Raw genomic sequence first — 21974 nt, forward strand, 5'->3', positions numbered from 1 at the left:
AAATTATATAATCCAAGACAAGAGTCTTAGTTAAAGCAGTGCTTCCTTTGGCATGGAAATCCGCCAATACATTGACTTCACGAATGTTCCGAGACAAAGTCTTAATTAAAGCAGTGCTTCCTTTGGCATGGAAATCCACCAATACATTTGACTTTACACATTTGACTTCACGAATGTTCCAAATTTGTATCAAATTAGACTGAAACGCCTAAGGCAATTTTTGTTCCCTATTACACCATTTGACCGCAATTTTTTTCCCTATCCATTTGACCTATTATGGCATTTGATGACATTAGGCAATTTTTATCCCCTATTACACCATTTGACCGCAATTGCTTTTCCTATCCATTTGACCTATTATGGCATCTGATGACATTAAGTGAATTACCTTCCACAACACAATAAGATCTTAAATTCCTCCTCACAAAAAGTTTTAAACCACAACACAATTAGATCCTAAATTCCTTACCACAAAAAGTTTTAAACCATTAAAGAAAAGTTTTAAACCATTAAAGAGAGCCAAGATTTCTGCTCTTTTCACTTGCATAAGAGAAACAACAGTTCCATTCCAATCCCTCACCACTCTTTCATAACCAGCTACCACTCCTCCATAACCAGCTAACCCTAAGGTCCCTAACGAGCTAAAAGAGCCCAATTGAAAAAGATTTCCATAATATCTTTCCCAATGTAATTGAGAACAAAAGCCAAATCTGAGTGTAATATTTTCTCCAAAATTCTCTCAACACGCATACTTATCCCGTCAAACACTCTTCTATTTCTTTCCTTCCAAACCTCCCATACTATCAATCCTCTTGCTATTTTCCAAATCATCTATTTAGCATAGATAATACTAAGTTTTAGATAATCCCCTTAACTTCCGAAGGCGTAACATATTACAACCCAGCCAAACCAAGAACACTACATAAGCATTTGCCTTCTTTGGTACCGTGTAAGAAGAATTTAAGTAAAACAAAAAAAAGAGAATGAAGCATTGGCCATTGTTTGCAAAATCGAACCGGAACAGTTAACCAGACATGGGCCTAGAAGTGGTTTAACCAATCTAACCGGTAAACCGACCAATTCAACCGTTCTAACCGAGCAAGTCTCGGGTAGTCAAAAAAGTGTTGAAAAAATAAAAAAATACAAAAAAAATCTGCTAAAATATAAAAAACATATAAAAAATGATTAAAACTAAACACATTCAAATGAAGTTGAAAACTAATGAAACATAGATTTTAACAAATCGATTTTTGAATTAAAATGAGTATTAATGACAAATAATTTTTAATCTTTACCATAATGTAAAGAATAATAGAAAGTGCATTACAAACCAAATTCCTTACTTTTGGGAATTTATATACATTTTTTTGAATTTTTTTTTTAAATACTGGACAATCACCAAAACCGCCCCAAACCAGAACCGGTCACTGGCCGATTCCGATCTAACCGGGCGGTTAGTGGTTAGATCGCCCGGTTTTAATAACAATGCTCCAATTTCAAGGCAAAATTTCCTCACAAGTTGGAAACCGTCTCGTATGCCTTCAGTTCCAAGCTTGCTTGGGTGATTACAAGCTCTTCATACCTTAAAATGTAACACAAGTCCCCAACCCATCAAACTCGAACTACACTTTCGGGGTGGATCTCTTTAACCTAGAAGGCCTTGTATAGCATATAGATGCAATCAATTTTGAAATGTAATGAGACGTGCTCAACACTGATTAAATAATTGTGCTTAATGTTCAAATATTCATCTGATGATAATGAAACTACCACCGAAAAAATTAATTTAACCAGAGAAAAGGAAGACATCACCTAACCAAAAAGATGCTACAGAGATTATACACTTTTCAAGTGTTACAAGTCAATTCATACATAATGGTAGATGCAGCAATCATACTTGGTGTGCATGAAGATCCAAGCCTTCCCCCATGCAAATTATACAAACTTTTCTGCTTTGGGCATAGAATATTAAGCACGTTCCTAGCAGATGCCATTTGTTCCTCACGAAGGCTTTCGTCCCAAATGATTTTGCTGCAATTGGGGGTAAGACAAGTTTATTTAGATGAGTTCCTCCACAATTTTAATTCATTATTAATCGGTGACAATTTTCTTTTCTTTCTGCAAGGTACTCATCAGTCCTAAGCACATTCATACATGTATCATGCACGAATGATAGACTGCATGAAAGTGCATGCCTCTGATTTCATTGACAAGGAAATCCACAAGCAGTTAGCGCGTTATTTCAGTACATTACACAATAATGGACTGAAATCCATCCATGCAATGCTGATGAGGACCAACCAGGACAGGGGATGCAATCAACCAATTGGAGAAGCAAATGTCAAAAGTTCACTAAAATTCAGAAAGCTTAGCAGTCAAAAAGATCTAGCTTGGCCACCTATTATCAACTTAATTGAGCATCATCTTACTTGAGCAACATGGACAATCTATCAGCTGTGCAATTGGATAATAGAGCTTCTGGAATAACAGCTGAATCCAACAGAATATTGGGTAGGGACACGTACTTTGACTTTGTCCTCAAACGAATAAACCATTCTGTCAAGAAATGGGCACGATACCCAACAACGCAAGGCAGCCGTGCAAGTTGCAATTCCATAACAGCTGTCCCTGAAGTAGCAATTGCAGCTTTGCTTGCCTGCAAAAAGTTCCATAGTAATGTCTAAAATAAATTGAACCTAGTCCGACAAAAAAATACTTGTCAGACACCATGTACACGGATACATAAAATGAAAATTTGATAGTATAATACAACGAAAATGAATTATGACATGCATTTTGTGACAACTTTCATATATTTGCAATCAAACCTGACATGCTTTTAGCAACTCTCACAGTTGTAATCAAAGCGCCACAAAAGTTGAAATTTTTTCAGATACTTCCACTTACATCTTAGAAGAAGAAAAGCCAGAACCATGATGCATTTTTCTCATAAGAAAAATCAGACAATGTGGATCAATAGCATAAATCAGATCAAGAATAACATACGCTGAAAGCATCATATTTTTTGAAAGAAGATTCCCCGGATATCAATATGGCAGGCACCACCCATTGCTGAACATTCTTCTTGATGTGTTCCTGAACATGTTGATTAGATGCTACAGGAATGACGGCCACCATATCAGGAAAAGAGCATCTAAGTAACTTCAGAGTATCAGCAAAAATAGGCAGCATGCGTGTAACCTCTTGCAATCTACTGCCAGGAAGTAAACTGATAATGGTGGTCTCTGTCAACCAGAAGAGAAGAAATCATGAGATAAGGGAAGAATTATGGAGAGTAGGATTCACCTGAACTCTAAATAAAACCATTTTATGCTCATCATCACTGCATCATTGAAACTGCCACAACTTACTCAAAAGACACTCATTTTTTATAAGTAAAATAAAAAAACACATCTTCAACATAGTAAAGATGATTCTGAAATAAAATCATCTAATAATCCTATAATAGAATTACCAAGGAGTTCTACTTCATCTATACATCCAAAATTAGAAAGCTTATATAGAACAAGAGAAAATATTGTCATCCCACAATATAAGTTAGCACAAAAATCTGAACGAGAATTAACTGATTTAGAAATGGATTTTCAAGTCTTAACTCTTCAGGAAGAAAAAAGGCATAATAAAAAATTTATTGAACAGGATTATCTGTCTGAAGAAAATAAGGCAATTAGAACTTGGTATAAACAAAATTTTCAACCTAGATTAGTAGAATTATTACATATAAAATATAACAAGGCACGAAAAAGAGAACACTATAATAAAGGATTTTTTGTATGGTTAAGAGAAATATGTAAGGAGAAAAAAGTTCATATTCCTAATTTTGAAGTAAATACACTACAAAGTCAATATAGTTCATATGAGACAATAGATGGAAATACATTAACTAGTATCCATCCTCCTGAAAAAAGTATTGTTATAAAAGGATCAAATCCAGACTTAAAATTAGAAACAAAAGCTACACCATATAAAATGACTACAAACATAAAGCTGAATTAATTCCACATGTGATAGAACAAAATAATTACACCAATCTATGTATGCAATCATTAGGAAAGCAGGCATCCAGAATTGAAAATATGTTAAGACCTGTACCTCTACAAGAAAAACACAAAAATGTCTTATTCAAACCAGCTCCATCACTTGACAAAGAAAGATTTAAACTTGGAGAAGATAATAAGACCTTAATGGATATGTTAATATCAAAATTATCTCAATTAGAGATCCAGGATAAAAAAGGAAAAGGCAAAGTTATCCCTGAATAGTCTACGTTAACCTTGCAAGCCGAGACACCCATAATAGCTGACACAAAAGAAAATATGGAAGAAGCCTTTACTGAAAACAGTCATAGTCAAGACAACAATAACATCCAAAGAATAACATATGGAAAATCATGGAAACCATTGACAGCTAGACCTTATCATCATAGACCTACTTCTGTAGATATACAATTCGAAGAAGACTTAGTAGCTCAGAATATTTCTTATTCTGAAAGATCAATAGTAAATTGGAACATAGATGGATTGTCTGAACAACAGATATTAGACACCATGAAACATATGACCATGTACGCTTCTGCATACAAAATGGTAGGCAACCATGATCAAGAAGTTGCCAAAGCCATTATCTGTGCTTCACAGGATGGCTTCGAGGTTGGTGGGACTTTCACTTACCTGAAACTACCAAACAACAAATTCTTAATAATACTCGTCAATGGACTGCTAAAAATGAAAATAATCAAGAAATTCTATATTCTGAAAGTGACGCTGTCATTTTGTGGGGAGTATAGCCTTACTGGAAGCCCGATCTGAAGATTTATTATCTAATTTGCGATGCCCAACCCTATCCCATTTTATAAATGGTACAAAGATGTTTTCTTTTCTAAACTATTAAGTAGAGATAATAGCCAACAGGATCATTGGAAAGAAAAATTTGTTGCAGGATTACCATATTTATTTGCTGAGAAAGTAAAAACTAGATTAAAAAATAAGAATGGAGGAATCATACCATATTCTGTCTATACATTAGGAGAATTATCTGCAGAAATATGTGCAGAAGGATTAGCCTTATGCACTTATATGAAACTAAAAAAGCAATTAGATAAACAGAAAATGACTGGTAAAAAAGAACTAAGAGACTTTTGTGAACAATTCGGATATCATATAGAAAAATCTAAAGATAAATTTCATAAAAAGAAAAGATATAAATCAGAAAGAAAGGACAAGAAATCTTATAAAAAATATAAAAAAGAAAAATTTATAAAGAGATTCTCTCCCAAATATAAACATCACAAAGGTCGAAAAAAATTACCTGTATGCTATAAATGCGAAAAAATTGGCCATTATAAAAGCCAATGTAAAGTGAAAAAGAAAATTGACACAATAATCTTAGAAGAATCAATTAGAAATAAGCTACATGATATCATACAAATATATGATGATAACTCTTCTGAAACTTCTACAGATACCTCTTTATTAGGACAAATGGAAGATGAAGAATATTATATGTCCTCCACAAAACAATCTGAATCTGAACAAAACATGGAAGAATGTTCTTGTAATATGTTATCAAAAGAAGATACATTAATTTTAGACCTCATAGAAAAACTAAATGATCCAGAGGAAAAAAGAGAAACCATTACCCAATTTATTACATTAGCAAAAGCAAAAAATAAACCAGTTCCTTTACTCAAACCCCCAGAAGATTATAATTTTGCTGAAATACTCCAAGGAATTAATAAAAAAGATATACTCCAAAGAGAACCCATAATATCTGAATTAAAAAAAGAAGTAAATGAAATAAAAACAGAAGTAGGACAACTAAATACTAGAATCAAAATATTAGAATTACAAAATGACATATCAGGAACCATAACTGATACAGATGAAGTTGAATTTGATCAACCAGTAGATACTAACCATACATTAGGAGAATTATCTGCAGAAATATGTGCAGAAGGATTAGCCTTATGAACTGATATGAAATTAAAAAAGCAATTAGATAAACAGAAAATGACTGGTAAAAAAGAACTAGGAGACTTTTGTGAACAATTTGGATATCATATAGAAAAATCTAAAGATAAATTTTATAAAAAGAAAAGATATAAGTCAGAAAGAAAGGACAAGAAATCTTATAAAAAATATAAAAAAGAAAAATTTATAAAGAGATTCTCTCCCAAATATAAATATCATAAAGGTCGAAAAAAATTACCTGTATGCTATAAATGCGGAAAAATTGGCCATTATAAAAGGCAATGTAAAGTGAAAAAGAAAATTCACACAATAATCTTAGAAGAATCAATAATAATAATAATAATAATAATAATAATAACAATAACAATAATAATAATAATAATAATAATAATAACAACAACAACAACAACAATAACAATAACAATAACAATAACAATAACAATAACAATAACAATAACAATAATAATAATAATAATAATAAAACTCAAAAAATTTCAAAAATCTTTGGTTGCCCCAGCTTGGCCAAACTTCTCATTCAGTGATATACCATGCGTATCAACCTATTTCCTGTTCGTAGCATCAAATCAATTATTGCGTAAAAGAAAAACGTCCCAAACATATTTAAAAGATGTAATCATTATGATCCCTCAATATTAATGAAGCTAAGGCCAGAGTATTCAGTACCGAGGACCACGAGTTAATTGCTTACAAAGATTCTCTTATTGAGACTATAAATTTCCATTTCCAAATTAAAATGCATCAGTCAATAAAGGAAACACAGATGACAGATTGCAAATAGCTACAAAAGGGCAAGGTCATCAATACAAAGTTTATGTGAGACCGACATCCTTGCCAGTGGGCAATAAGCTGAACAGGTCATCAGCAATGAGATGGTGGGGTGAGAAAATAAAACCATGAACATTCAAATCTCCTAAATAAAACTGCCACTCACCATGGGATCACTGTCCAACAATGCACCCATCTAATCACGGAAAGGGGTTTACCCTCAACTTGTAGGCCCAATGACGTATGCAGATATAACTTAAGCCCGAGTGATCCCAGCTTTTTGTTTCACCTAAACCATCAAGAAAGTCCACCAATATATCTTTGGCCCAGGTAACACAGCACAAAACAATTGTCCTTCACTCCATAGTTAAGTATAGTGTCCTGGTTTCCTATAAGTACTTCCTAACAAATGCAATGATGTTCTTCCTGCTTTGCTCTTTACAAGCTGATCAAATTGTCATGGTTCCTTCGAAAATTCTCTGCATGACCCCTTTCCAGGTACCCTACTTAATTGCTAGGTCACATAGCCTCAAGTGATGCAACCTCTCTGGCGTAACTAAACAGAGAAACAAGCAATCAGCAATGTACCTATCAACTCATGCATCATCCAGTACACCCAAAGGAGTCCAACGTACTGTGACCCCACACCACCACTAATCTTACAGCTCCAAGTGAATTACGAGATAGAAGACAGCCTGTACTTTCTCCTGGTTCTTAATGCCACTGTTAAGGATTTCACCCTAATGCTACAATTGGTCCAATATATCTCATCCACACATACTAGCCACCTGAACCATGGGCAATGCAAGAGCAAACCACACGAGCTGGGAGGCTAAGGAACAACAATAGTCATGGAATCACAGAAAATCTATCAAGAAAAATTTCCACAATCAAGGGTCTAGATCAGCCCCACCAAGAGGAAGTGCAGCATAATCTCTAGTCAACTTAACTCCCCAAACCCCTACCATGTAATGTCTTGTCGAAAATACAAGCTCTAGACATGGTTTCTCAAAGTAGTCAAAAAAGGAAATGATCCGCAATAGAGAATCCCCACACAAGACTTGGTCCCAAAAGCTTGTTCAACTAGTCAAATACCATTCCCAAACTGCAATTCCCACTTGAACTGTCATAAATAATGCCTACCATTTGTTACTACTCGCTCCATGACCAAACCCCTAAAAGGCTGCAACTATCATCATGATGTTCATATTTGTGACCTATCACATCTTTCCATAGACCCAATGTTGGAAAATTCACCCACCTGGCCGCCTAGGTGGCCAGATGCCCTGGGTGCATCGCCCAGGGCTAGTCAGGCGCGTATGGGGCATATGTCACAAGGCAGGAGATTAAGCGCCCCGCGATAATTACGAGTGGCGCAGAAATACCCCACAGGTAGGGGCAATATTCATCATTTTGCCCCTCGTTTTTTTATTTAAGACATTGGGGGATCATTTTAACCCCCACCCCACTAGAACAAAATTTAGAGCCAAAAAAAATTCCCAAATCCAGATTTTTGGTGAAAAATCGAAGATTGAGCAAAAATAGAAAATTTTCAACTTCTTGGGAAATGAAAAGGTATTTGCGCTGAATCTCTTTGGCGCTTGACGCTGAATCTATTTGGGGCTTGAAGTGGTTGTGAGAAGAAGTTTTTGGCAACCAAAGCTCCCTGTTTCAAAGCTTGAAGGACTCCGCTTTAAAGGCTAGAGATTTTCAGGTTTTGTATTAGGGTTTTATGAGATATTTACACATTATCTTTTTATCTTTTATCTTTTTTCTTTTTTTTTGTGGTATTTATGTTTGGGTTTGGTTTCTATACAGCTGCAACCCTAACTGTTGAAGTTGGGTTGCAGTCATCTCCACTGTCTATTTCTTGGATGGTGAGGATTTCACACTCCACCCAAGAAAAAAAACCGGGGCTTCCCGTCCCCGGTTACTAGGATTTTTAAGACAAAAAAGACCCATCCGTACTTCTTTCTCTCTCTCATCTTTTCCTCCTTTCAGTCTCCCATTTTCAATCCCCACAGCAATGTAACGATGCGGGGATAGATTCGAAAACTTCAACAAAGCTTCAAGAAAAAAATACGCAATTAGCCCCTCTACAAAGATTGGCCTGTCATCTGCAAGAGAATTTGAAGAGAGAGGATAATGGATATAGACTAAGGAGAGTGAGGATAATGGGTTAGAGAGTGAAAGGAAAGGATAATGTGGTTGTGCAACTATTTTTTCCTAAAACTGAAGCCTTCATCATCCCCCAACATTAAACACGAACTGAATCAAAATTCTTTGATCATGAAAATCAAATATTCGGACTGATTTGGTGCCATGTTCTCCATGAATTCATATCTATGAAATATGGCCACAACTCCATGCCTCAATAAAATACACCAAAAAACTAGAGAGAGAAAGTGAGAGAGGTCTGTGGAAAGACAGAGAGAGACCTGCTGAAGACTATACTAGAGGGGGGAGGATCTCGTTGGTGGAACGGTTTCACAACCAAAAGCTTGAGAGAGAGGGCATTTATTGTAAAACTGACCGATAAAACTCCAAACCCAACTTACCAATTTCAATTGAAGGACTGAGATAGAGAAAGAAACCAATATTGCGAGAGAGTATTTTGCAGGACAATTCTCAATATTAACAATATTATTCGCTTTTACCTGCGGTTTCTCTGTTTTCACATGGAGCTAGAGATATGGAGGTGATCTTCAGCTGAAAGATCTGATCTATTATATTCTCTTGGCTACCTGCCCTTGATTTGCAGAAGGGGTTCTTAGAGCTTGGAATAGATCGCCATTGATTTGCAGAAAGAGAGGCATTCTAGAAGTACTTGAGAGAGAAATGGAGGGAAACAAAAAAAAAAAAGGAACCGGAGCTTCCAGTTTCTCGGTTGGACTTCTCCTATTTCCTTCTTAATGTCCACCATCTATTTTATTGGACGGTAGATATGGTTGCAACCTTAATTATAGGAATAAGGTTGTAACCGTATATAAACTTTTCCCTTTATGTTTTATTTCATCTTTCAAATGTGGACTAGTATGGTTTTGATGCATTTTAATTTTTTTTTTTTACAAATTTGTATTATGATTTGCGACCCAAAATTAATTAAACTTGCAATTTTTTTTCAACTTTAGTATATGGATTTGTATAGTTTGGGTGTGTTTTAAATTTTTAAGCTTCTTAGTTCAACTTTGGAATAAGGATTAGGATTTGAAATCCAAAGTTCATGGTCTAATAAGGGTGAGGACCTTAAACTTTCCCTTAACCCCCGTCCAAACCTAGGTAAAGGAGGTAGGTTGTGTTAAGTAGGTAGCCAGTTTAAAACTTAGCCACATCTTATCATGAATCCTAAACTTAAGAAGAATAGATGAATAAGTTTCATGTGACTGACTCACAATAATTAGAATATAGCTTGGATGATGATGATGATTCGAAATCCAAAGTTCAATAGACTTGAACCTATACCAAATTAAATAAACCAAATCCTATCTCTAACTATGTCATTCTTATTATTTTTAGTTATAATTTTACTTCTTGGTTTATGAGTTTTTACAACTTTAGAATGTAGATAGATCGGTGTAGTTTGGTTTATCATGTATGTTGTTTCTAACTTCCTATATTTTGTGGATTTTTTGCAAGAATGCAACTTTAGAATATGGATTGACAGGAAAGGATTGATATAGTTTGAAAATTAAATTTCAAACATATTTTTATTTTTTTCTTCTACTTCTGAGTTTTGATTAGTTTTTTACATGTTCTCTCTGTTGTAAAATTTCAGGTTTGGTTTGTGACTTCTGACTTGGTGGTCTCTAGCAGTGTTTTAAGATGCAGGATGCGGCCCTGATGCGGTGGGGGGCCGATGCGGCCCGGATGCGGGTGCATCGCGATGATGCGGTCAATAAATGTAAAACAATTCTAAAAAATCTAAAAAAAAAAGTTAATGCATAGAAAAAAATATGAAGGTGATATATGTGATAGTGGGTATTTTAGTTTAATGATTAACTTCAAAACTATTAGCTGTCAGAGATTCTGTATCCAGTTATCTACTATCCCCTGATAAAAACTAGAAACTTGAAACCAGCTTCATAAAGCATTCAACAATCAACAACCATCAGCACAAATTTGCACCATAAGCACAACTATAATTAAGCACAACCATCAACAACCATAAGCACAAAATAATGATATTACAAAATACAAATCAAAAGTCAAGCTCAAGAAGAGTTAATAGTTAACAAATAATAACTTAATACAATCATCCATTTTGAGAGTCAATTTTGAAATTTGAACTTCATTTTTTCAAATATCAATCAGACAAGTCATCTTGAGAGTCGTCATGTGCATCATCAATATCATCCTTGACGGCCTCCATGTATTCTTCTTCATCGGTCTCCTCTGAGCCAGCTTCCTCCTCGACCTCTAAAACTAACGTGCAAGTGCGACTAGACCCAGCAGCTCCTCTACTCCTTTGTGCTCTAGTGTTAGGTCGATCTTCTTCATTAGCCCCTGTTGCTAGCTCCACATCAAGCCATGTAAGATCCTCACCCTCAAACACACGCTCTTGTCTTGGATCCATGGTCCACTCACTTATGGAATCACCATCAGCTTCATATAATTGAATAGGGTTGAGCTTCGTGCGATTTTCATACCTCACCCTAAGCCGCTCGTTATACCGCACATAAACCAAATCATTCAACTTTTTCTGCTCCAACCTATTTCTTTTTTTTGTATGGAGCTATGGTAGAAATTTGAAATCAGATAAATTAGATTTTACATTAGAAAAGTGAAATTAGAGAAATAATGATTAAGGAATAAGGAGTAAAGGACTTACATGCTCAAATGCACTCCAATTGCGCTCACAACCAGATGAGCTACATGTGAGATTCAACACTCGAATAGCGAGACGTTGTAGATTTGATGTCTCGCTTCCATATAATGCCCACCATGCAGCTGTATAATATTTTATAATTTAGAATATACTTAAAAATTAAGGGTATAAAATAAATAATGGAACTATACATAAAGGAAGAGACAAGTAAGATTATTTTTGGGCTTTTGGCCTATACCTGGATCTGTAGTGTCCCTATTTCGAGTGGCAATATCTCTCCCAAAGTTTCCCAAGGTTAACTTGAACTTAATCAATTCATGGCTCTAGATCCCATCCTGGATATCTTTGTCTGGCACCAACCTCTCCAGTACATCTAAGAACCCACCATTTATTACACGATCTGACTCAATGGATGGGTGCTTGCAGTGAAGAGATGGGTTTAGAAAATAACCGGTTGAATGGAGGTGCCTGTGAAGCTAGGTATCCCATCTCTTATCAATAATTTCAAGTATAGCCTAGCGTATACTTTCATCATCCTTTAAAACATCTTTTATTTCAGTTCTTGCCCTAGTCATTGCCTCATGTATGTAGCCCATAGAGGGCTTCGCATCACCATCAACCAGTCGAAGCACTCTCACAAAAGGGCAAGCCACCTCCAATGCAATAGTTATTTGACTCCAAAAAGATGTATTCAGAATAATTTTTTCAGCCTTTCTCCCATCCTTATGTTTTGACCATTTGCTTTGACTCCATTGCTCTGAAGCAAACATGGTCCTCAAGGCACTTTTTTGCTTGGCTAGGCTTCGAAGAATGAGAAATGACGTGGCAAATCTAGTGATACCCGGTCTCACTAATTCTCTCTTCTTTGTAAAAGACCTCATCATGCTTAGGACTATGGTGTGATTGTAAATAAATCCAACAACAAACATAGCTCTTGAAATCACCCCACTAAATAAAGATGTTGTACCCTTTTCCTTAAGCATAAGATTAACACAGTGAGCTGCACAAGGAGTCCAAAACATATGCTTCATTTTCAAAGTCAAGAAATGCCCAGCTGCAACATAGTTGGCACCATTGTCAGTGATAATTTGTACCACATTTTGCTCCCCAACAAAATCGACAATCTCATCCATCAAGCCAGATAAGTATGTACCATCATGTGACTTGTCAGATGCATCAATAGACTTAACAAAAAACGTACCTGTTGGGCAGTTAACCAAAAAATTAATGAATGCCCTTGATTTCCCATCGGACCAACCATCACACATAATAGTGGCCCCATATTTCTCCCACCCTTTTCTCTGAGAAATCAAAATTTTATTCATATCAAATACAACATCCTTCAACAAGGGCTCCCTAACCTCATGTAGCAAAGGAGGAATAAGTCTTGGGCCATATTGCTCAATTGCTTGGACCATACATGCAAAACTATCCAGAGTTATAGTATTAAAAGGAATGTCGGCCATGTAAATCCACTTTGCAATCCACTTACATACCGACTTCCTTTGTTCTTTCTTATATTTATTGTCAATTGTGGTTTGTTTTGTTTTTTTCTCTCTCCTGAACTACAATTTCGGGGGTAGGGGTGAAAAAAGAATCCATTGGCCCCTTAGAGAGAGGTGTTCTTCTCTCAGCACTATCACCAATATTTATAACCCTCTCTTGAGGTTGGAGTATGAGTACCCCTTTGCCTCATAGCAACTTCAGACATATCATCATCATCATCATCATCGTCATCATCATCATCAACGTCATCAAATAATTGCATATCATCAAGTAATTCCTTTCTTTTCTTTTTCTTTTTTTTCTCTTTATCTTTTTTCAATCTATCCAAATATTCTTTAATCTCCTTTTTTATATCATTTGTAGCTTGTGGGCATGCTCTTACATTCCCGAAAATTCTGGCGAAATGCTCTTTTTGTCAAAAAATACTACTCATATAAGTATTTCTACAGAGCAAGCATATCACACAATTTCTATCTTTCGGATTTTTTAGTTTAGCATATTTTCAAGCCGGATCCTTGTTACTAGAAAATTGGGAAGAAGACATTGTCCCAAAAATAAGTATAACAGTATTATTGTACAAGAAAGAATAAAAAGTTACCGACTCTGTGAAGTAGTGCTCAATTTCTTCACGGCCTCTGAAATCCCCAATTTCTTAACACAAATTCACATTAACATCCCCAAATCAACAATCAAAAGCATCAAATGAACATCCAAGTATCACTCCAAATCGATGATTTGGATGAAAAAAAAATTTTCGCCAAATTTTATTTTTCCTTCGATTTGATACAATAAAAGCCACAAAAGTGGCTGGAAATCTTCGTTTAGGGGGTATAATAACCCCCCAAACAGTTTCCCTAAACTTTGGAACTATAAAAAGACCATTTTGCCCCTCCCAGAGGGGCAAAATCGAAAACAGATGCGGTCTGATGCGGTGCGATGCGGGATGCGGCCATGATGTGGCCTGATGCGGCGCATATGCAGCCGCATCTGTCAAAAGCGCATATGCGCCAGTTCGCAATGCGGATGCGAGCGCATCCCACATGATGCGGCCGCATTTTAAAACACTGGTCTCTAGTCTTTAGGAGAAGATGTCATCTTCAGGATCTACAAATAAAAGCTCGGATCTAGGTTGGAAGTATGGTTTTTTTCCTGACCCTAAGGACGAAAATAAAGTACAATGCAAATTTTGCAATAATTGTTAAAATGCTGTTATTAATCAGTTGAAGAAACACTTGGCCAGTATTAGAAGGGATGTGGCCACATGCAAACAAGTACCCCAATTTGTAAAGCAAGAAATGTTAGACCATTTAGAGAGAGTAAGGAAAACAAAAAAAAGAAAAAGAACAAGCCTCAAAGAAAGAAGTTGATCTCCTCAAGACAGTTGATATTTTTGGAGTAGAGGCGGATGATGATGTACCTGCTGCTGCTGAGGGCCCTAGTACTATGCAAGGAGGGGTTTTGGGTATAAGAGGCCCAAATCAAGGGGCCTATAGATTATTTCTTCCCCCCCTCCTAATCTTGAGGTCGTTGAAACTTGAATGTTGAAACATTGGATGCTTTTCGTTCAAACTTGAAACTATAATATTTTTTTATCACTTCGTGAAAAATTGGGTCATTCAATGTATATGTATGTTTTTTTTCCCTCTTTTCTTTTATAACCATAATATAAGTTTATAACTCATACCTGGGGGGTTTGGTATATAACCTAATCCTGAAAAAAAAGGGGCCATTTTGGTGCCCATGCCTTTGAGCACCCACTAGGAAGGCACCTAGGCCCAAAACCCTCGGCGCCTACTGCCTAGGCACCGCCTAAAGAATTCTCCAACATTGCATAGACCATCAATCACCTCTCCAAAATGTTGATGCAACTTACCACGCAAGGCGATACTAGACTCCTTCATTTTCCAAATCCCAATCCCTATATTTATATTGGGATACTTGGTGAAAGTGGAATTCATCTTGACCACTACCAAGCACAATAATTGCCTCAAGAAATCTGCATGAGAGACATACACTGGCAGTTTCAACATGTTAACTCAAAAGCATCACCAGAACCCCCATAGAAAGTAAGTGGCTCTTCTTGTGGGCACCAACTTTGTAACTGCTCAGTTACATGGTCTGAAGGGCTTCTGCGAGGCTTCCTAGTAATAAATGCAGCCTGAACTAGCTCCACCAAGAACCCGATTAGCAGTTGAGTGAGTCCAATACAGACCTTGCTATACCACCAACTATAGGAGTGCAAGACGTTGGGACCTTTATAAGTGAAGTCATTTGACATATTACTATTGGTAACTTTGACATAATAATATGTTGAATGTTACTATGGTAACATTCAACATAGTTCTATGGTTTCATGACATCAAGAAAGAGGGATGACGTGAGTGGGATCCCACCATTACCGTATGCATAACATTACAAAAGACCATGGATTGGGATGGAGTAGGATAGCCCAATAAGCTTCAAGTTAGCTAAATGCCAAAGTTGAAAGTAGTCATTTATTATTCTTTCTGATGAGGATCATAGCATTGATCATTTTTTCTCATTATTCATCCTAATGATATAGATAATAAATGCTAATGACATAGATGATAAACATCTTATTATCAAGGAAAGCATCAACAATCTGCAGTTGGAAACTTTGATAGGAGTTGTGCTCACTATATTACCTGAAGATATTCCATGCTCATTGCGGAAGTTATCTGCTTTTCCAAGAACCACCAATTCATCTACTTGCGAGCTCGTCCCCTAGAAGTCAACTTCCAAACAAAAAGGTAATCAAAAATTAATCTCTAATGAAATGCAATAAGATAAATAAAGCAACCACTGATGTAGCCTACTAGTTACAAACTAAATAACATATTAAACCTTAGATAACCAATAGGGCCCTCCCTCACTACATCCCTCTTTAAAGCAAAGAAAGACACTAATGGAATTTGAGCTCAAACTGAACCACATATTGAAACTCAACTGACCTAGAGGGTCTTCCATCCCTCGGTGTGTGTGTGTGGCCATATGTTAAACTAAAACCATAGGATCCTATAAAATAAAAGAAAAAAAACTTAATAGCATAAAATTAGATAAAAATCAAAATGATATGCACCCAGAAAAGGATGGTGAGGGATTTCCTATGATGCATGGCACAGAATAACTGAATGTTGGAGCAGAGGGGTCTAGATTGGTCGGAAGCTGCTTAAGAGGCGATGAGGGAGAGCATGTGAAAGAAAGAAAGTCACAATTATGATGATGATGGCACGGACTTGAGGAATAAAAGAGAGCTACCAAGTTGAATCCATTTTGTATTTTAACTTCAAACACTACACATTTGTTATCAATCTATCACAATGAAATTAAGATTGAAAAGGGGTCCGACCAATTTAACCAGATCACCTTCACTGGTTCAATAACCAGGGTCCTGATAACATAAATTATCAACATCTGTATTCAGCCTTCCAGAAAGCTTTTTATAGATAAAATGACTATTTGTATCAATGCTATAAAATATAAGTTAAATTTTCTGCTGTGCATGTGCGTTCATACAAAAAAGTGTGAAAATCTTATTCTCAAGGCAGCTCTGAGAATGACACTGACGTTTGTGGACACATGAAAAGGATCTCAGATCACACAGCCCCTTCTGTGGTCAGGGAGTCAGCGATGTGTGCGACATTGGATATCCAAATATTGTATCTAAAAAGAATTTTATTCCATTTAGTATTGTAATATTTTTTGAGAATTTTCAAAGGAACATAACCATGTAAGTTCCAAGGTGCCTACTTAATTTTATAGGTGTGCATCAGTTCTATAATGTTAATTAGGCTGTCCCTTGTGTTTTTCATTATTTGATACAAAGTTCTGTATGGAACTGTTAAAAAGAGAGGTAACATTTCGTTTGCCAGTTCTTAGGCAACCAGCCAGCCAATTCTTAGAGAACAGAATCTTAAGGGAGACTTCTCAACGCCATTTGTTGGTCAAGGTCAATTTAGATCCCATATCTCGAGCCCAAAAAGATATAAAATTAGTACAGAATTTTCTGAGGGGTTTCTCAAACTCATTTGTTGGTAAAGATAATCAATGTAGATCGCAGATCTTGGACCTCAAAAGATATCAAATTGGTGCTGCAGGAAGAGCTAATCGTCAGGATTTAAGGATTTGAACCATTATTACCAGGATCGCCCTAATGCCAATCGTGATTCCACTACGGAACCTGTCTTCAGCCCACCAGGAGATGGATCTTCAAGGGAGATCAACTTTTAAATTTTTGGATCTCAATCCCCAATGATAGGGATCGAGATTCCAAAATGTTAGGAGTGATCCCAACCCTTTCAAGATTACGTTGTTCAATTTTTACAAAATATCCAGAGTGTATTTTTAATAAAATAGTTTTATTTATTAAGATTACATTATTTAATTCTTTTTTTTTTAATCTGCATTATTTATTTAATTCTAGTTCTTAGTGGAAATTGTAAAATTAAACATTGTAGTCATATTTCGGCACAATCCCGAACAGTTGAGAGCAAGATCCCCAAAAGGTCGGAATCAAGATACCCAAAAGGTTACCCTAGCATATCCAATGTATGGATGGCACTCCCTATCATAGGGATCTTCTAGCCTTTCGCAATCCCCCTCTTCCGATCCCTTAATTGCGTCCCACCCTGCGCTCGATTCCAACTACTGTGATTTAAACCATTCACAAATTACTTTCAATCCACTGCCTTATGTCAAGCAAATCCCCCTCAAGGAAACTTGAAGCTAAAGGCCGATAATATTACTACAGGAACTCTAGGCTTGTAGAATTTTGGCTTTAACTTCTAGTGGAGCCATACATAATATATAGGGAATAATAATATAGCCTCTAACGAATAACACTAGTACTCAAAATGCCATCCCAGGGGCGCACTACTACATTGTCGTTAGGGATAAGGAGACTAACAGAGGAAGTGGGAATTCCTGTTAGCTACAGGAGTTTGCTCTGAAACTTGTGTGGCCCTCAAAGGAGTGAGGATCTAGTGAACTTACAAGCCCTGTATTATTGAAGGTGTCGCTTTTAATGCTATATGGTGCTACCATGCTAGAGAAGGAGTCTCCTCTTGTATGGAAAATTAGAAGGGATTTTCATAAACATTAGTGGCATGCACACAAAGATGTGCTGTTTATTCAATAATTTTGTACCCAGGACTTGGGAGAGGGTGGCAGATATCAGTGTCAAATGAAATAGGGATGTGGGATTTTATGCCACATAAATAGTTCCACTTTACCGATGCACCTTTGTAGAAATTAATAACTGAAATAGGCATGTGAAAAATGTCATACCAATTGAGCACTTAAAGCGTCTTCCACAACAGGATGCCCCACGAATGTTGCAGCCAACCCATGTGCTCTACAAATATCCACCTCAAATGGAAGAATACATAACACATGATCCACAAGTTTAGCTAGCCCATTCATTCTCTCTTCACCTCCTTTCCATGCCCAAAACGAAGGTGCAACATAGTGGAACCTTAAAGGGCAACTTAGTCCTTGCTGATTATATCTAGCTGCAAAAATCATCTGTTGTTTTTATGACAATCTAATCACCATAACACATTTATCGTAGGAGGTCAAAAAAATTTATGATGTATGTTACCCCTTAATAACTTCAGGAAACGGAATGAGAATCCTTTGGAGTCAACTGTCACTACAACATGGGGCTGAAACAGAAATGCTGCTTCTGTTGTTTCCAGCAACCTCTTCTGTCATGATCAAGCTCCAAGGAAGAAAAGTTAGCATATAGGTTTTCTTAATTGGACAACTTGGTGTATAGTATTAACTAGCTAATGTGAAACACCATAACAGCCAATCACTATACAGACCCTGAAGTTATTCAAATGGGGTAGCAGTTCCCATATGCCCATTACAGCAAGATCTTCCATGGGGAAAAGAGATCTCAAGCCTTCATTATTCATCATGGACCTGATAAGCAACATAGCTATCAGCCACAACAGATAAGAGGCAAGTGCATATGACTATCTAATGTAGATGCATGACTATATACAATGATATCAAGATGCAAGGAGGAGAGATTTGGAAGATTTCTAGTTTCTTTTCTCTTATTCAAAAACATAAATAAATCTTTTGGAAAGACTTCTAGTTGCACAGAGTAGCAAATTTTGGAATAGAAGAATGATTAAAAAGAGTTCGAATTCCCAAGGTTTCCCAATAATGAATCCAATGGAAAAAGAGCCAGTTGCTGGCTTCATCCACTCCAAAAGGAATACATATAAACATATTTGGGAATAAAGACCTCTATGCTACAAATGATCACTAGGTTCTCTTTCTTTGTGCAGCAAACCTTTGTGCTAATAATACAATCCAAAGTCTAAAAAGTAAAGGGCTAGTACTGCATAAGAAATGAGACAAAGGACCTTAAGCAAAATATCACTTTAAGACCCATTCCTAAATCCAGATAGTCCCTATAAAGGCAAAATATCACTTCAAGACCCATCCCTTAATCCTATACAGATAGTCCCTATAAAGGCAATCCAATGTTAGCATTAACCCCATTTCAAAGACTGGATTAGAGTTCCTAAAAGTTTCCTTCTCTAGCATGCCATTCACATATGACCAAGAGAACATTATAGGGGATGAATGCCATATGGACATCCTAAATAATCTCACCATTTCCATCACATGGTGGATGGTCATTTCAGAATCTCTTTATACTAGATTCCTCGGCAAACTTTACTGAAACATAAGTGTAAGTAGGACATAGATATTTTGTAGACCGGCATCCATACCAGCCTCTCATCATGTGCTTAACTGTAAGAACTTGGATCATGACCACGGATAGACTAGATCCCAGTATCTCAGGCTTGGTACAGAAATCAATAATAAACTTCACTCAAGGTGCCAGGACTCACCTCGGCCATTTTACTTGCCCATTGGCCAAGGCGAGTTACTGGGGTCCAAGTAAAGACACAATATATAATAAATAACTCACTTCTTACACAAAGCGTGAAAGGGCGTGTTGGTTAGTTGTTGCGACCCTTTCCCAAGAGGTCTGAGGATCGATCCCCCCCACCCCAACCCATGTGTGTTTTTACCTTTTGCATCCCCTTAAGAAGAAAGAGCCATATGTTCTCCTAAATAACAAGCCTAGAAGGCTAGCCATTTAAAATGGAGTTACTAAAATTGTGGACATATTAAAATTGAAAGCATTGCGCAAAAAAACCAGAAAATTTAAAAAAAAATAAGAGAAAACATGTAATTTTGTAATTATTTTTAAAATTGTTATTTAGTGAAATTAATAGAACAAAAAGATAAATAGTGGACAATAACATACTTATAAATTGTCTCTAAAATAAATGTTGCCTTCATAGTGTGCCTCAAACTTTTTAAGCATAATATTTCCACCAATAGATTTTTAGGCACACATGCACACGCGTACACACACATATCTATCACTAAATCTAAATAATAAAATTACTCAAAAGAATAAAATCATAAATACATAATACTAACTAAGGAATGGAAATATTATTAGAATTACTTAAATTGCCCTGCTCCGGGATTAAAAAATTTTAACTAATGCAATTACCTAATTTCACCACAAAGAAATAATTTCTTCATATCCAATGCTAATGAAGCTTATACAGTACAAAATGTATGTGAAATACATTTTCACCTTACATATATCACTTAGCTAAAACAAAACTCAAGAACCAGTTAAAAAAAAATGGTGTCAGTGGGCTTCAAGGTATTCATGGGCCTTGCTATCAGGCTTAGGGGTTTGGCCCATTGTTGGAGCGATCATAGTCCAAGGGTGGCGATCCCCTCTTGGAATCTCAATCCGGCAATGTCGGAGCTAGAGCAGGAGCAAGAGTCCAAATGATACTTCCTTCCTCCCATCAGTGGATGAAAACAATAACATTTTTCATTGATTTATTTATTCTCTTAATTTTCATTTAAAGACTTTTGTTTATAGTAGAAAATCTTTTCTTGGATTTCTTCATGCCCTTTAAATAAAAGAGATGAGAAAAGATCATAGACCAGAAGCAAAACTCAGAAAACCATTCCCAGAAATAGAGGAATGATTTTCACTGTAACGTCCATTTTTGTTCAAAAGAGAAAAAAAAATCCACTGCCATGAACAATGTAAAAAAAACCAGTATCATCAATAGATAGATAAATAGAAGAGAGAGGAGGGCTTACCCGCCGACTCCAGCGAAGCGCAGAGGACATGGGGAGAGGCGCTTAAGAGAGGAAATGAGGCGGCCACCGATTATGTCACCAGAGACCTCTCCACAAACCATGAAAACCCTAAACTCCTCATTCTCCACCATAGAAGCAGGAGCCCTCCTCCAACTATTTTTATTGTTACATGTGCTGCTAAATGTCCTCCTGCTATCAGTATTCACAATCTTTCTCAAAAAATAAGCACTTCTCGTCATCAACATCATCTTATCCATTCACTGCATCAAATCTCTCTCTCTCTCTCTCTCTCTCTCTCTCTCTCTCTCTCTCTCTCTCTCTCTCTCTCTGTTTTTAAGATGATTTCTTCGCCACTTGAGACTGCGAAGCGGGAGATTGGTATGAAGTGCAAAGAGCCTGTGTTTTATGATCCCAGAAGAACCGAGTGTGAGGTTCATCGTGAGTCATTATGCACTTTGGGCTTCTTTTTTTTCTTTTTTTTTTCTTTTTTTTTTTTCCTTTACTTGAGTTGGTTTTTTTCAATCTAAAATTATGAAAACCATAAGAGTCACTAGTTAATTATTTTTAAAAGAAAAAACTTGAAGATTTCAATGCTATCTTGAAACAAAAATATTTTTTTAGAGCCGTGGTTTAAAAAATGGACTTCAAAAACTCATCTGAATCGGTGAATCGGCGATTCGGAT

The 21974-nt window shown here is 36.3% G+C and overlaps 1 protein-coding gene across 14 annotated transcripts; it reads right to left on the minus strand.

Moving 5' to 3' along the window:
- Positions 1 to 1685: 1685 nt before the first annotated feature.
- On the minus strand, positions 1686 to 21743 carry LOC18424908 (putative lipid-A-disaccharide synthase, mitochondrial). 14 transcript variants are annotated; one of them, XR_016043147.1, is made up of 9 exons: positions 21292 to 21741; positions 18954 to 19053; positions 18728 to 18833; positions 18415 to 18638; positions 15774 to 15852; positions 5026 to 5055; positions 3007 to 3245; positions 2430 to 2656; positions 1686 to 2031 (listed from the first exon to the last, which is right to left on the minus strand). XR_016043147.1 is itself a non-coding variant. In XM_088850099.1 (8 exons), exons 1-8 carry the CDS (start codon positions 21546 to 21548, stop codon positions 1848 to 1850), a joined length of 1416 nt encoding a protein of 471 aa, XP_088706225.1. In that variant the 5' UTR covers positions 21549 to 21743; the 3' UTR covers positions 1686 to 1847. The 14 variants fall into 14 exon arrangements, 8 of the variants coding, with proteins under 8 accessions (XP_088706225.1, XP_088706226.1, XP_088706229.1 ...); XR_016043146.1 differs by lacking the exon at positions 5026 to 5055 and adding an exon at positions 11605 to 11723 and having other exon boundaries at positions 2526 to 2656; XR_016043145.1 differs by lacking the exon at positions 5026 to 5055 and adding an exon at positions 11605 to 11723.
- Positions 21744 to 21974: the final 231 nt, after the last annotated feature.

The sequence above is a fragment of the Amborella trichopoda genome, chromosome 10, assembly GCF_054954075.1.
Source record: "Amborella trichopoda isolate Santa Cruz 75 chromosome 10, AtrichopodaSantaCruz75HAP2 v2.0, whole genome shotgun sequence".
In the NCBI taxonomy this organism is placed as follows: Eukaryota; Viridiplantae; Streptophyta; class Magnoliopsida; order Amborellales; family Amborellaceae; genus Amborella; species Amborella trichopoda.